This window comes from Mirounga leonina, unplaced genomic scaffold (genome assembly GCF_011800145.1).
Source record: "Mirounga leonina isolate KUSES-001 unplaced genomic scaffold, KU_Mleo_1.0 Mir_91, whole genome shotgun sequence".
NCBI lineage: Eukaryota > Metazoa > Chordata > Mammalia > Carnivora > Phocidae > Mirounga > Mirounga leonina.
In genome coordinates this window covers 43,334,235-43,348,520 of record NW_023270839.1, presented here as the reverse complement: position 1 = coordinate 43,348,520, position 14,286 = coordinate 43,334,235, and the positions used below count along the sequence as shown (strand labels likewise).

General features: G+C 54.0%; 1 protein-coding gene across 1 annotated transcript in view; it reads right to left on the bottom strand.

The window, feature by feature from the left end:
* Positions 1-608: 608 nt before the first annotated feature.
* The window catches only part of PAQR5 (progestin and adipoQ receptor family member 5), a 39,258-nt gene continuing 25,580 nt past the window's right edge, over positions 609-14,286 (bottom strand). The window contains exons 4-7 of the mRNA XM_034994211.1: positions 13,629-13,755; positions 6,423-6,519; positions 4,432-4,573; positions 609-1,260 (exon numbers count right to left, since the gene is read on the bottom strand). Coding sequence (XP_034850102.1) covers positions 1,019-1,260; positions 4,432-4,573; positions 6,423-6,519; positions 13,629-13,755 — 608 coding nt within the window. The 3' untranslated portion in view covers positions 609-1,018. The remainder of the gene's footprint in view (positions 1,261-4,431; positions 4,574-6,422; positions 6,520-13,628; positions 13,756-14,286) is intronic.

Below are 14,286 nucleotides of genomic sequence, written 5' to 3'. Positions count from 1 at the left end.
CTGACTTTGCCTGGAAATCTGCATTTGTCACAAACCCACCAAGTGTTTCTGATTCACGGTAAAGCTCGAGAATCACTACAGTTGACCAACACTTTAGCAAGGTCTTAGCATCCTCTGCACATGACAGTAACATCTGCAGCATTTAAAATGCTGAAGCGACATCAAATGTATAATATCCCCAGATATCGTGCTGCCACTGGTTTAAAAGGTGACGGATGAACACCGCCAACTGGGCTTAAGTCAGCCAGCCCCCACCCATAACACAATGGACCTGTACTACACAATACTGTGCATCAAACTGGCAACAAGAAAACAGAAAAAACACAACATGGACACCCAGCCATGTGGACCTTTAAGAAGATCCAAATCCACATGACATGGGAATTGGCACTTTAAGGCAGAACGGACTTGTGGGAAAGAGGACCCTTTCTATTCATTCCCTTACTAGGTGGGGAAAGGAAGAAGACCCTTCCCCAAACCAGGTCTCTCCATTCTGGAGTGTTTGCCCTGTCCCCAGAGCTCCCACAGACCCCACACTTCCTCTTACTCAGGTTCCTTACCCTGGTCTTCCTGGCTCGTTCCCCTCCCACTGTGGAGCTCTCAGCAGAGGCAATGCTAGGTGGAACTCATCAAATGAAGCAAGTTCCATTTGCAAAGGGTAATACTACAAGGGTGGTAAAGCTTCGTTCAAGTGTTTAATAGTCAAGCTACAATACAAGGGTGGTATGCTTAATCCAACTGTTTAAATAGAATTGAAAAACCCATTTTAAATCAATTTAAAACTTAATGAAATATTAAGAATCTTCCCCTTTTAAAATCATAATACAGAATCAGTGCACCTCTAGAGAAATTTCCCCAGTTCAATATCTTATTGACATGAACCCACTCAAAAATGCCAAGACATCAGCCATTGTGAATACTTTAGACCTTTGGAAACGGGTACCCTGCTGCTGGCTTATGGTGGTTAGGATGTTGTAGCTTAAGGTTGACATCTGGCACAAGAAGCAAATGGTCTGAATCATGTTTCTTTTTTATGTAATTCTGGCTCAGGAATCCGATACAGAGCAGCTGAGAAATAAATTATGTTGCTGAGGCTGAAGATGAGGCACAGAAGGATGGCTCCAGTTATCTGAGGGAAAGACAGGGGCCTGGAGTGGGCCAGGAGCCATTCCTTCCTCAGAGTCTTGTCCAGAAGTATGGCTTCCATCTGCATGTGAGTGGCCAGGATCACACACACATGGAACAGCTGGTGACTGTGACCTAAGGCAAACACAGAAAAGGCCACCAAGATCAGCAATAAAAAAGGAACAGACTGTTGATACTATAATTGTGGCCTACAGGCCAGACACGTTATGCTGGGTGAAAGAAGCCAGGCACAAGAGACCACGTATTGAGAGATTCCGTCTATATCACACATCCAGAAAAGGCCAATCCACAGACATGAGGTAGATTAGTGGTTGCTTCAGACAGGGGGTCGGAATTGGGACTAACAGTACATGGGCATGAGGGATCTTACCGGGGTGATGATAATGTTCCAAAACTCATTTATGGGGATGATCGTACAACTTGGTAAGTCCGCTAAAAGTATCGCTGAATTGTACACTTGAAATTAGGGAATTGTTTGGTATGTAAAGTATGCCTCAGTACGTTTATTTTTAAAATGCGGTGTGAGGAAAAATAAAAAGGCCATCTGAGCAAACCAAGTCCATGTTTCAAACACCTTATCCACCAGTCCTGTATTTCACGTAAAGAGGTCTGGCATCACGTTCTGCCAGAGGTCACCTCTTCAGGGCCAGCACTCATCGGCTCCAATTCTGACTTTAGTGCCAACGGAGAAGCCATCCAGACTTTCTGCTGGCCACTTTTGAGGTGGTCCTCTCTCACCTGCCGGTTAATCCCAGACATGACCGGGAGCTCTTCCTCCCCGTGACCTGCCGGACCCTGGCTGGCCAGCTGTGAGTGCACAGAGGGGAGAAGCCAGCAGAGGGGGCAGGGGTGGGGGTGGGCAGCCATGGGCTGAGTTGGTAGTGGTGAGAAAAGGAGTCTATCGCCCTGGGCTGAGGACTGTGTGCGGGACAAACCTCAGAGACCAGAAGATGAGAAGACAGCACAGACAGCACGTGTCATGGACTGACTTGTGTCTCCCTGCCCCCAGGTCCGAAGGTCAATGTCCCACCCCCCCCCCCCATACCTCAGAATGTGACCGTATTTGGAGACAGGATCTTTTAAAAAGACAATTACATTAAAATGAGGTCACTAGATTGGACCTCTGGTGACTGCTGTCCCTCTAAGAAGAGGAGGTAAGGGTCTGGGCAGGCACGTACCCAGAGGAAAGACCATGTGAGGGGAGACAGAGAAGAGGGCCGTCCACAAGCCAGGGAGAGAGGCCTCGGGAGAGCCCAAGCCGGCCCCCACCTTGGTCTCAGCCTCCCGGCCTCCAAAATCCTGAGAAAATGCATTTCTGCTGCATAAGCACCCCAGTCTGTGATTCTTTGTTAGGGCGGTCCTAGCACCCGAATACAACACAAGAGTTCAAAAAGGATTCTTTCAGTAAAAAGAGAGAGAGAGAGGTTATACCCCCAGGACTTATCCCGGAGTAAGTATTCAATAACCGTGTCCCAGGAAGGGGACATCCTGGGCACGTGCACTCGGGAGCAGAAGCAGAGTCGGGAATGGGAGTGTGGGAGCGAGAGCCCTCTCAGGTGGGTGGCCCGAGCTCCTTACCACAGCTCCTGCTGGCCCCCCAGGCTGTGTCCCCTGGGCAAGAAGGTGTGCCCGGACGAGCCGCCCCTGCCTCGCTCAGGCTATATACTCAGAGGCTGTATAGGATTGCCAAATCCATTTGGGGTGCAGCAAAGTGGCTTCTCGTCCAGCAGAGAGCCCTGCTCTCCAAGGACACATCTCCAAGCAGAGAGAGGTGACTAGCTGAGCTCACCAAGGCTCAAACCTGTCTGCATCAGAGCAGGAAATAAAAAGACAGAAAACGCCATGGCCACAGGATATATCTGAAAAGTGATGTCAGCACTCCAGCCCGACAGGAATGTGGAAGAGCTTCCTAGGGGCCAGCGCCTCACCACTAAGCACTTTGGCCCGCACTGCAGAGGGAGGCCCACGTCTGGCAGGCTCCATTAATGCAGGACAGAGAATTTTCCAAACCCCTTGTTGATGATCTGTCATTAACAATTGTCTGGCAAATGTCCCATTATAGGGGTGTCTTTTTGCTCTGCACCCCGAGACCCAAGAGGATGGGACTAAGGTGACTGAATGAAACAACCAGGGAGTTGGCAAAACAAGGCCCAGGGCTACTTTTCCTGCAGCCCCCAGACTTCATATACAACCACCTCTGCTTCATCGAGGCGGGGCTGGGGGTGGACGTGGCTCCTGCAAGCAGGTTCCAGTTACCAGGCCTTCTTGTTTCCCTCCTTTTGGGGGGAACCTGCCCTCCAAGCCTTTTGGTCTTTGCAATCCCTTCTGGTAGGAGAGAGTAAGTGAAGGAGATGAAGCTCTTATCAGAGTCCACAAAGCAAATCTGGCCACGTCTCAGGTGGGAGGAGATGGAAAATCACCGGGCAAAATGGGTTTGGGGAGAACCAAGGTCCCTGCCCACCATTTAAGGACAGGGACTGACCCTTGGATGCCCACGATAGCTTATCTAAGGAACGCTCATCCCCGGACTCATCAGCCTCACCAGAAGTGGCCCAAGGGTGCCTCCTCCAGCCGGTGCCCACCCCGCTTCCCTAGACAGGGAGGGAAGGAACTCTCCCAGCAAGTGGAGGTCCCGTGGCTCGGACGGCCCCTCCCCCACCACATCACTTCTCTCACTGTAGTGAGCTCAGGTTCCCCTGGAGAGTCACACAGCCTGAGTGAGTGCTGGGCCCCCGGCCTCAAGCCTCTGGTGTGGGATATCTGGGGTAGGGCCTGAGAATCTGCATGTTCCCAGATGCTGCTGAAACTGGTGGTCTGGGGGGCCAGACCTGAGAACCACTGTTCTACCAAGACTCCTGGCCCCACTGCACCCACCTGAACACGAAAGACACTCTCCCCTCAGCACGGCCCCTGTCATCTGGTCGCCTCAGAGCCAACTGCACTCTGTCTGTCCTGTTCCTCTCCTGGGCTGCCCTCAATGTCTGTTTAATAATGGGATTTCATGTTCTGGGTAATAATGGCACTCCCCGGGCCCCATAACCCATGGGAATGCCTTAGAATCCTAGATCCACCTGCTCTCCATCCTCCCCCACCATCCCCTGCCATCTGCTGGCTGCATACATCCCGGCCTCCAGTTCCACTCCCCTTGGCCTGCTCCTAGACAAGCTCCTGAGGAACCACTTCTCTCTCTGCCCCTGCTTCCCCTTCACACTGCACACACTGGTGTCGGCGGGGGGCTCTCTCTGAGTTGGAGGACACCAGGCAACAGGGCTCCCCCACACTCACCGATGTAGTCGAAGCGTCCAGGTGCCAGGCGCTCTGGCAGGTGCGCAGAGTAGAAGAAAGAGGCCAGGAGGGTCATGGCCATGTGCTTCTGGTGGTTCAGGACGGCTTCATTCTGCACACTCTCCCCGGGGAGCAGGAATAGCTGCAGGCAGTTAGAGAAACATCAGGTCTTGAGGGGAGGCCCTCTCCCTTCTCATCGCCTGAAGACATCTCTGCGCACACGTGTGGTCGTCATAGGCCAAGGCCCTCACCTCCTCAGGTCTGTGGCTTGGAAAGGAACTCAGGGACTGTGTGAGCAGAATTCCCATCCTGACGGTGATCATCTGAGAACGAGGGCAACTGTATTTTAATCCTCCAAATGCTCATAAAGCCTTTTGGGTTATTTAGAGTACAAAAGAAAAGGAAAGGAGTGAAAGAAAAGAATCCTATTAGACCTATTGCTACTCTACTGTCTGGGGGCAAAACGTAAGTATAGTAAAAAGTGGTCTATTCACCCTTGAACTCACTTCTTAGCAGCGCACCGCCTGGTTTCATGTTCCTAGTTAAGGCTTTAAGGCCCTGAAATCCCTGGAAGGCCTTCTGAGTCATCAGAATGTATTAATTACGGCCATGATGCTGTTTGAGAGCTAAGCCTAGTTGTTGTGTTACCATTATGAATAGCGACAGCAGCGGTCACTAACCTGGGGCACTGGGCCAGCCCCTCTCTCGTGGGATCTCATCAGCGCCTCGCCTCAACAATTACCATGAGGCAGACTCTAGCTTCCCGTTTTTCAGATGAGGAAGCCGGGCCAGAGGGTGACGCGAACCACTAATGAGCGGTGAAGTCAGGATCTGGATCCAGACAGGCTGATTGCCAGAGCTGCGCGCTCATCAACATCACCATTCGGGATGAGGCCTCCCCTCCCCACTGCCCACCGTCAGCTGCAGCCGAGCGCCAGGAGCGCATGGTGCCCCTAATAACCGGACCTCAGCTATGCGACTGGGTGGGGCGTGGGACCAGCTTGTTCTCTCTGCTCTGGTTTCCTATGTGTGTTCTCTCTCCTCCAGGAAGGAGTCAGGGGGGTCTCCCCCGGGCCCACACAAGTGGAGCCAGCTCTGACCCTCCCCTTCCGTCCCTGCCTCATGCATCAAGCCTCAGGCTGCCCCTGGGAGGGGAACTCCACTCACCGGTGCAGGCCATGTGCCAGGCACAGCTGAGCCCTTCAGATCTGCGGATCAGATGAACCCTCTCCACCCCCCTGTGCAAGAGGGGATGTTAGCCTCCTTTATGGATGAGGAAACTGAGGCTCGGAGAGGTTATGTGCACTGCCTAAGGTCACACAGCCAGTGAGCAGTGGGACTGGGATTTGAACTCAGGTCTGTCTGATTTGAGAGTGCCTGGGCTCTCCCCCTTCTTGTGTCCTTCCTACACCCTCTTCCTTCGTGTTCTCTGTCTAATCCCCATTTATCCTTAAGACCCTCCTTCACACTTTTTCCTTTGCTCCTAGTATGTTAATTGATGATAATACATAATAATGCGTTTATTGGACACTTGTCACCAGCTAGCATTTTATATGTTCTCTCCTGTAATCTCCCCCACAGCTGATGGACTGAGGTGTTACTACCATGCCCATTTTACAGATGAGGGTAATCAAGGCACAGAGACACTACATAACTTGCCAAAGTCTTACAGTGAGTACGTATTAGAGATCTGCCTCCAGAGCCCACTCTCCTTGTCCCTCCACTAAACCCCAGGCTGCCTCCCCTACCCAGCCCTCCATGATTACTTCTGAGCCCCCAGTCAGTGCCGGCCATTGATGCGTCGCCTGTGGTTTTCACGGCGTCTATGTTCCTGCTATCTCCTCACTACTCTGCACCTGCTCTTATGGAAGGTCTCAACTCCCACGTGTCTTGCAGTGACCAGCCTGGTGCTCTGACTCCCAGGACCTCAGGAAACAACAGACTCCCTGGTGTTGCCAACAGGCAGAGAAAAGACGGAGCTGGGCCCTTACCCTGTAGAAGATGGGGAGGGAGTCCCAGGTGTAGGGATAAGCAAAGGCCAGGACGCGAAGCATCTTACAGAGCGCAGGCTTCTGGATTTCAAGAAACCTAAATCAGGAAAGGAAAAAGGAGGAAGAGACTGGAATGAAAACAGTTTCAGTAAATGACACACACGCACGCACATTACAAGTAACCGAGGGCAAGTCATCAACAGAAGGCAAGTATTTTGTGCAAACTCCTCCTGAGACCAGCAGCTTCTCCACCAGCCTCGTCCATTGCTCCCGCCCCCCGTGGTAGCATGTGGAAAGGCCTCAGGGGAAACCATCTCCTGGGGCCGCATCATGAGAAAGCAATCGTGTCCAACGAAGCCAGAGTGGAAGTCCTGGGCTGGAAAGGCCCTTCAAGAGGCAAGTTATCTAGCTGCTCAGGAGCCTTTGCGAAGTCCAGTAACAACAGAACAGGGAGACGTGTGGGGTGTGGGTGGCCCCCTGGCACAGTCTCCTGGGGCAAGCAAGTCTGGGAAGAATGAGAGATCTAACCAGTCAGAGCTGCCCAGCTGATCGCTGTGCAGAAGCCCCGGGTTCAGGGAAGTGTTTAACGACTTGGAAGAACTTTCTGGAATCCTTAGTGCCACACCCAGGGACACTGGCCTGGGGAAACTGAGTAAATGTGGCCTTTTCCCCTCTTCTTCATCAACCCGCCTCCAGTCCAAAAATGAAGCCCATGTTAAAATGAGTGGTGCTGACTGCAGGGCCTCTGGGATGGAGCGCCACGGGGCCTCAGCGGGCTTGGGCCCAGCTGGGGCGGGGCTGGCAGCCTGGGGTGTGGGGAGTGGGGCAGCACAGATGACAGGCTGGATACTGACAGGACCTGAGAGGAGCAGGGAGAATCTCCACACAAAATCACAGCCCTGAGCTGGGGCTCAGGTAAGGAGTGCTCAGGCCCCAGGCTGGGCTGCCCAGGCAGGGGGGCAGGGCACGTCCCCGCTTCAATACCACAGTGTACTGTGGAGGGCTGGGTCCTCTCTCGGTGCCCACAGGGGTCCCCACGAAGGTGGTGTGCAGACTCAGGGCGCCAAGGCCGGTGGGGTGGCTGTTCCAGGGCAGTCAGTCAGACAATGGAGACCCTTGGGCCCTCTCAGCCCTTCCTGACAGTCCTGCCCCTCAGCATGCTCTCCATGGGGGATGGAGTCATGTCCCACCACTGCTCCCCACCCGTTTCCCAGACGCCCTGTCCCAGCCCACAGCCTGCCCTTTCCCCTACCAAACACGATCTGCTGCTCCACCCAACCCGGGCCCTCGGACCCTGGCCAGCTTACTCCTGGCCCCACAGCCGGTGCAGTCACCTGACTACAAAGCCCTCTGCTCCCCATGTCCTTTGGCATGGGACAGGGCAGAGACTCCCGCATCCACCCCGAGCCATCAGGGGACCCTCACGTCCCCCAGGCTGGTGTGTTATGCCTAGCCCTCAGGGCAGCCAAGCACGAGGATCCCTGCTCCAGAGTAAGAGGCAGCCACCGTGGGCCCCGAGAAGCCCCCCAGCTTATCCCCTCCAGGGATAAGCTCCAACTTCTCTCAAGCCTACTTCTGCAGGTCTCTCCTCTCCTGACCCCATCCTAAGTCATGGCAGGCATGGGGTAGCAAAGGAAGAGAAGCTGAAGGAAAAGGAGGAAGAGAAATAAGGGACCTCAATTTATCATCCCCCCAAACAAGACCCCCAGCCTTGGAGTAAACCACCAACCCTGGGAGAGGTGAGGCGGCACTGGGCCATGATTCATAAGCAGCGTCTGACCTGGACAGTCTGGGTTCAAATCCTGCCTCAACCCTCCGTGATCATGCGACCCCAACAGGTTATGTAACCTCTGTGCATGTCAAAATCCTCACATGTAACGCAGGGACGACAACTGTACCCCATCGCGGGCTTGTTGCAAAGATTTGATGAAACCATACTTGCAAGGAGCATACCCACCTCACAGAGGAATGATCGCTAAATGGCAGCTTTTAATAAAAGGTGTGTAGTGAGATTCATTCTTTCCCCTTCCCCACCTTACAGCTATGCTGTGCCAGAAAACAGGACCAGGAGGGAACAGACAGGTTCTGGGTGACTTGCCTAAAGTCAGGTGAGCTGATAAGAGGTGAAGCTAGGATTTATACCCAGCGCGGTCTGGCTTCCAAGTTTCACACCCCCACCGCTCCGGCAGGCTGAGCAGGCCTCGGACCACCACCCAGCCTCCATCCTTGCCTATATCCCCTCTGCCCCAGGGAGCAAATGGGACACACTCCCACTGCCCCCCACAGCCAGAGCCTGGCTCAACAGCCTTCACAGCCTACCCTGGCCAACCCAGTCCAACCGCAAGCCCGCTCCCTCCTTCCCCATGCACGGCCACCGTCTATCCTTTCTGGGTTCAAAGAGGCTCACTGTGAAAGCATGCTCTTTCTGTGACCACTTACACAGGAAGAAAGCTGGCTCTGGCTGGCGAGGGCCATCCCCCAAACCATGGATTTCCTGTGACTTGAGACAACATTTCGCCCAGCCTGATAAAGTGCTTCCCCAGGGGCAAACGAACCAGCCTCTCCATCTGCAAAGCCGAGTCTACAGGAAAAAAAAAGGAGAAAAAGCAGAACAGAAGAGAGACAGCAACACAGAATAAAAGGCGGAAAGGCCAGCAGCCACAGAGAGGGGCCTCCCACTACCAAGGTGCAATTCCACAGTTAGCCACAGGGTGTCGCCCCAGCCAGAGATTCCAGGAAGGAGGGGCGGGAGCCACAGAACCCTCCAAAGCACTGGTTGCCCCCAAGTCTCGGAAGCCCCACCTGGGAAGACAGTCCCTGCGGGAAGACAGTCCCTGCACCGCAGAGCGGACACACCAGTTTAGGGAAGTCAGGCCTCCTCTGCCTAGAACCAGGTTGGCAGGAAACACTGGATTTTGGCAGAAGCCTCCACCAGGAGAGGGTCAGTGCATATCAGTCTGTTCTAAAACCTGATAGATCTTGTTGCAACAAAGCCGACAGGATGTGCAAGCAAATTCTGGAACCAGCGCTTGAAACTAGTGGGCCTTTGGAAACATTCTATTGCAGAGGGGGTGCGCGCACACGCCTGTGTGTATCGTGCGCGCGCGGTGTGTGGTTATGGCTGTTTTACTGCGTGGGTGACATCATAGGAATGTGCACTTTGTCATCTGGCTGAGCCCTCCGACCTCCAGAGGTGTCTGAGAACCACTGACTGCCCGTGAGCCTCCTGACTCCAGCTCTGCCCTCCAAACCCTCTCCCGGCCCCAGCACCACCCACCGCCAAGGGATGAAAAGTCACCTCTCTCCCTCACAGCACTGACCACAGGACATTTCACTGAGCAACTGTTTGTCAAAACAAAACCACTTTTGGATGCCTTGGATGAGTGAATAAAGTGCCTACGGTGACTTGTGATGGACAGCAAACTCTGGGTGACTGACGTCCCTAAGGGAGTGAGGACGCCTTCCTAGGCTTCTGGGTGGCCAGTGGGATGAGCAGGCAGGGTCTCCGTCACCCCACCTTGCTCTGAGAGCCACAGAGAGGTCATGCATTCTCTCATCTCCCTTCTCAAATGCTACAGAAGAAGGCAGGCAGGTTTCTGGAACATTCATTTGAACTAGATTCCAGGGAGTCCACAGTGCTCGGTACTATAACGGAACGAATGCCATTTAGACCGTGATATTCTGGCAAGCACGTGAATAACTAAAGACCACTCAGGAGGTCTGTGCTCTGCTTCTTGCTCCGGGAAGGAGATGGCGGCTCTCTGCCACTCCTGGCCACATCATGGACTGATGGAGCCTGAGGCGGAGGCAGGGTGGCCTTGGGGAAGGAGGAAGGCGAGGAGAGAGATCTCAGAAAAGACTCTGAAGCCCCGGCATGGTAGAACACCCAGAGACATCTTCTCAGATGCCCTTCTTTAAGGTGAAGCCAGAAGTCCGTGAAATCCGGGACCCTGGGGGGCGGGGTTCTCCTGAAGTGAATGGGGGCCGAGTCACTCCTGGTGCAGGAGTCAGCCCTCTCACTCCTCAGACACTGAAGACAAAGGGGATGAAAACAGGAAAGAGGACCAGGTGAGAAGGGACCGCACAGGGTCCTCAGATGGGACATCCCACTCTGCCTCTGGCCCCCTCCCTCGGCTTCCGTTCCAGCACAGGCCTCCTCCAGCCCCCAGGCCGGCAGCCAGCGACACACCTGGATGCCCCTCGACTCGGAAGCTGAGGCCGTGGAATGGCCCTCCCACAGAGATCACTGTCCTTCACCAGCACAGGACCAGTCCGCTGCAGGACACACAAGGCACTTCAAATCCCAGCCACTGTGGGAAACCCTCTCTAGCCACGTGCCTCCTTCCAGCTGTGCAGCTCTGGCAACTCGGAAGCCCCTTGCCACCTCCCAGGGCTGTCTTCTCTGGCCCCCTCACCCTCTGCGCTGTTTGCTCTGTCCCACAGGCCCTTCCCTCCTCTCTGGCTCAGGTGTTCAACCTCCCTCAATACTCAGTCCTAGTACCACTTTGCAGAACTTTGTGTATCCAAGCAGGGGTGTCATTTTGTATTACCATTACTTGCATACATTACATTCTGTAATGCTATACTCTATGTGCCATTTCCTTTGGCCTTTAGAGGAAACGATGACTCCATCTGGGCTTCTGGGGGGTCTGTAGTCGGCTTCAACTACTGCCCTGGGTGCTCTCTCAGGGCAAGGGCTGCGCCTCACTCCTCCTGGTATTCCCAGATCTTAACATGATGCCTGGAGTATGGCAGACATTTAAGGAATATTGAGTGGTTGGTTGGTTGGTTGGTTGACTTGTTGGTTGGTTGGTTGGTTGGTTGGTTGGTTGGTTGGTTGGTTGGTTGGTTGGATGGATGAATGGATGAATGAATGGGTGGATGGGTGCATGAATGGATGGGTAGGCAGATGGGTGGGAGGATGGATAGGCAGATGTATGGGTGGTTGAGTGGATGGGTGGATGAGTAGATGGATGGATGAGTAGGTGGATGGATGCGTGGATGAGTAGGTGGATGAATGGATGGCTGGATGGGCTGGGTGGATGGATGGATGGATGGATGGATGGATGGATGGATGGATGGATGGATGGTTGGGTAGGTGGATGGGTGAATGGGTGGGTAAGATGGATGGATAGGTGGTGGTTGGGTAGGGGGATGGTGAATGAGGAGGTGGCTGGATGAATGGTTGGAGAGATGGAATAGCAACAGATGTGTCCGGTAAGTAAACAGAAATAATCCATTTCATTGACAAGAGAGAAACCTCCAAACACAGGCATCAGGAGATTCCTGGCCAGCCTACTCTGTCAAGTAAGTTTGTCCAAAGGTAACAGGCATGCTACATCCAGAAGACCCATTTATTATTAACAACCAGGATGGACTTCTGGCTAGAAGAAAACCATCTACCCTGGTGGCTTACAGATGATTCAGGAAGCTTTAAGAAAAAAGAAAAAAGAAAAAAAAAGGCAGCAACTTTGCATTGGGGGTTCTTAGGAAAACAGTCCTGGATCATGAACTCTGGGACTTCTACTTCAACACTCATGGAGCCTTCCATGCCCCCTCAGGCCACAGTGCTCACCTCTCACCCAAACAGCACAGCTACACAGCCAACGGGAGCTAACCAAACAGGATTGTGACTCATCCAAGGACCAGAGCTAGGTGTGTCCACACATCTGGGCCCCGTGCCTCCAGGGCATGCTTCATCTCTCCTGGGCTGCTGCCGGCAACCTGGTTACTTTTCTATGTGTGTGTTATGCCTTGTCTCACCCAAGGCAGGGCCCCATCCCCTCCTCCCCATCACCCGTGCAGCCCTCGAAGCTCCACCCTGGCACAGAGGCTGAGCTCCAGAAAGAGTTTCTAATTGACAAGAGTCCTTGAGGAAGTGGGGAGGAGGCAAGAACAACCCGGTGATGTCTGATTCGGTTTCCATCCCAGTGGACAGACCCTCTGTCCTCACAGCTGTAGGGGGGCTCTGCATTTCCAGGGAGAGGGAAGAGAGCTGAGCTCCCACTCCCTCCCCCAGGCTTGTTTTCGTGGGATGAACAAACCCTCGTTGTTGACACTGAACCTAGAAATGAGATGCCCTCCCACGCAAAGCAACTCCACGCTCCCAACCGGTCTCAAGACCGGCAAGTGGAGACAAGTTGGGGCAAGTATTCTTGATGCTCTTTAAGAATCTCTATCCTCCCATTTTTTAAAGAAAACCAGCTTGTCAAGTTTGTGAAACCTGCCTACCTTCGGTCCCACGACACCTTAGTGTCACCCAAGGAAAGGGAGAGCCCCAGTCATTGCAGAGAAGGTACAGAAACTTCCCACTCCCTCCATTGCTTCCCGGGGGGTGGGGAACCATGGTTTAATGGGGCAACTGCAGCTGGCTCCCCGGAATCGAGATGGGGGCAGAGGATCGGGTGCAACCTGCCAGCCTCCCATGGGCCCTTTCCTAAACCAGCCCCCCTCCCCGAGAGCCCCCCAGCCCAGGGAGCACCCAGCACCCCGGCACCATCCAGACAGGGCTGTCCCCCCAACACCACCATTTGAGAGGTTTTCTAAATCATTTAGGGAAGCAGAAATTTGGACAGTTCGCTTTTACAAAGAGCTGAGTAAACTAGAGTCATTAGCCCCCAAACAATGTCTCTTGGATTCACGCTCCAATGAGCTTTCTGGAGTGAAACTGAGAAACCAGAGGGAATTAGAGCCAGTGTGAGTGGGTGAGACTCACAGCCATGGGGCTTCCCCAGGGACACAGCAGACACGTGAATATCATCGGCCAGGGAGCATGTGTGTCTAGACGCAGGCCTGCTCAGTCACTGTCAGCAGACTGCCCATCGATGGGGTGCCGCCTCGGCCAGACGTGCCAGGCACATTCCCTGCAACCCTTACATCCCCCTCACAAGGTGGGTAGATGTGTGGGCCCCATTTTACAGATGAGCAAACTGAGGTTCAAGAAGGCTAAATAAGCGACCCGCCCCGCAACAGGACCAGCTACATCATTTGTAGGGCCCAGCGCAGAAGGAAAGTGTGGGACCCCTTGTTCAAAAATCATTATGAAGTTCAAGACAGTGACAGCAGAGTGTTAAGCCAAGTGTGGAATCCCCTCGAATGTCCCGGATGTGTGCCCGTGGAGCGGGTCTGGAACTGAGCCCCAGGCTTCCGAGAGCCCCTTCCATGGAGCGTCCTCCCCCGCCCCTCTGAGGCCCAGCAGCCGGGTACCTGGAGTAGCAGGAGAGGCCGGTGCTGACGATGGTGTTCAGCACGGCCAGGGGCACGTAGTAGTCATGGAATGCGGTGCACACCATCACGTCCGGGATCGAATAGGCCGAGTATGCGATGGCTGAGCCTGGAGAGGAAAAAACCAGCCTTGGGCCAGAAGCCAGGCCGCAGTGTAGCCTGGACCCTTGGGAAGCCCAACCCCAGCGTCTGGCTGAGCCCTGTCGCCGCACGTCACTTGTGTCATGCTCCCCCCGCGCCCCCGCCCCAGAACGTCCTACCTCTCTTCTCTGCCTGCCAAACCCTACCCTGCGAATTTACTATGAGCCCAGCTTTGCCCCAACTCACATAATCCTGACAATCACCCTCTAACATAAACCCTGCACTTATCCTCATTTACAGATGACGATGCAGAGGCAGAGAGGGTGAGCAACCCCCCTGGGGGGCACACAGCTAGAAAGTGGCAAAGCCAAGCTCCCACCTGAGGCAATTCAGTGACAGTCCCCCCTTTGATCCCCAAGCTCTGGTCTATGATGACACCTCAGAGTGCTCAGCTTTTCTGAGTGCACATCTCACCTGCCGATGACACGGGGCACCCCTTGTGGAAAGACGGACGTCGCAGGGAGGGAGGGATCTTGTCAAGGGGAGGAGGCCTTTGGTA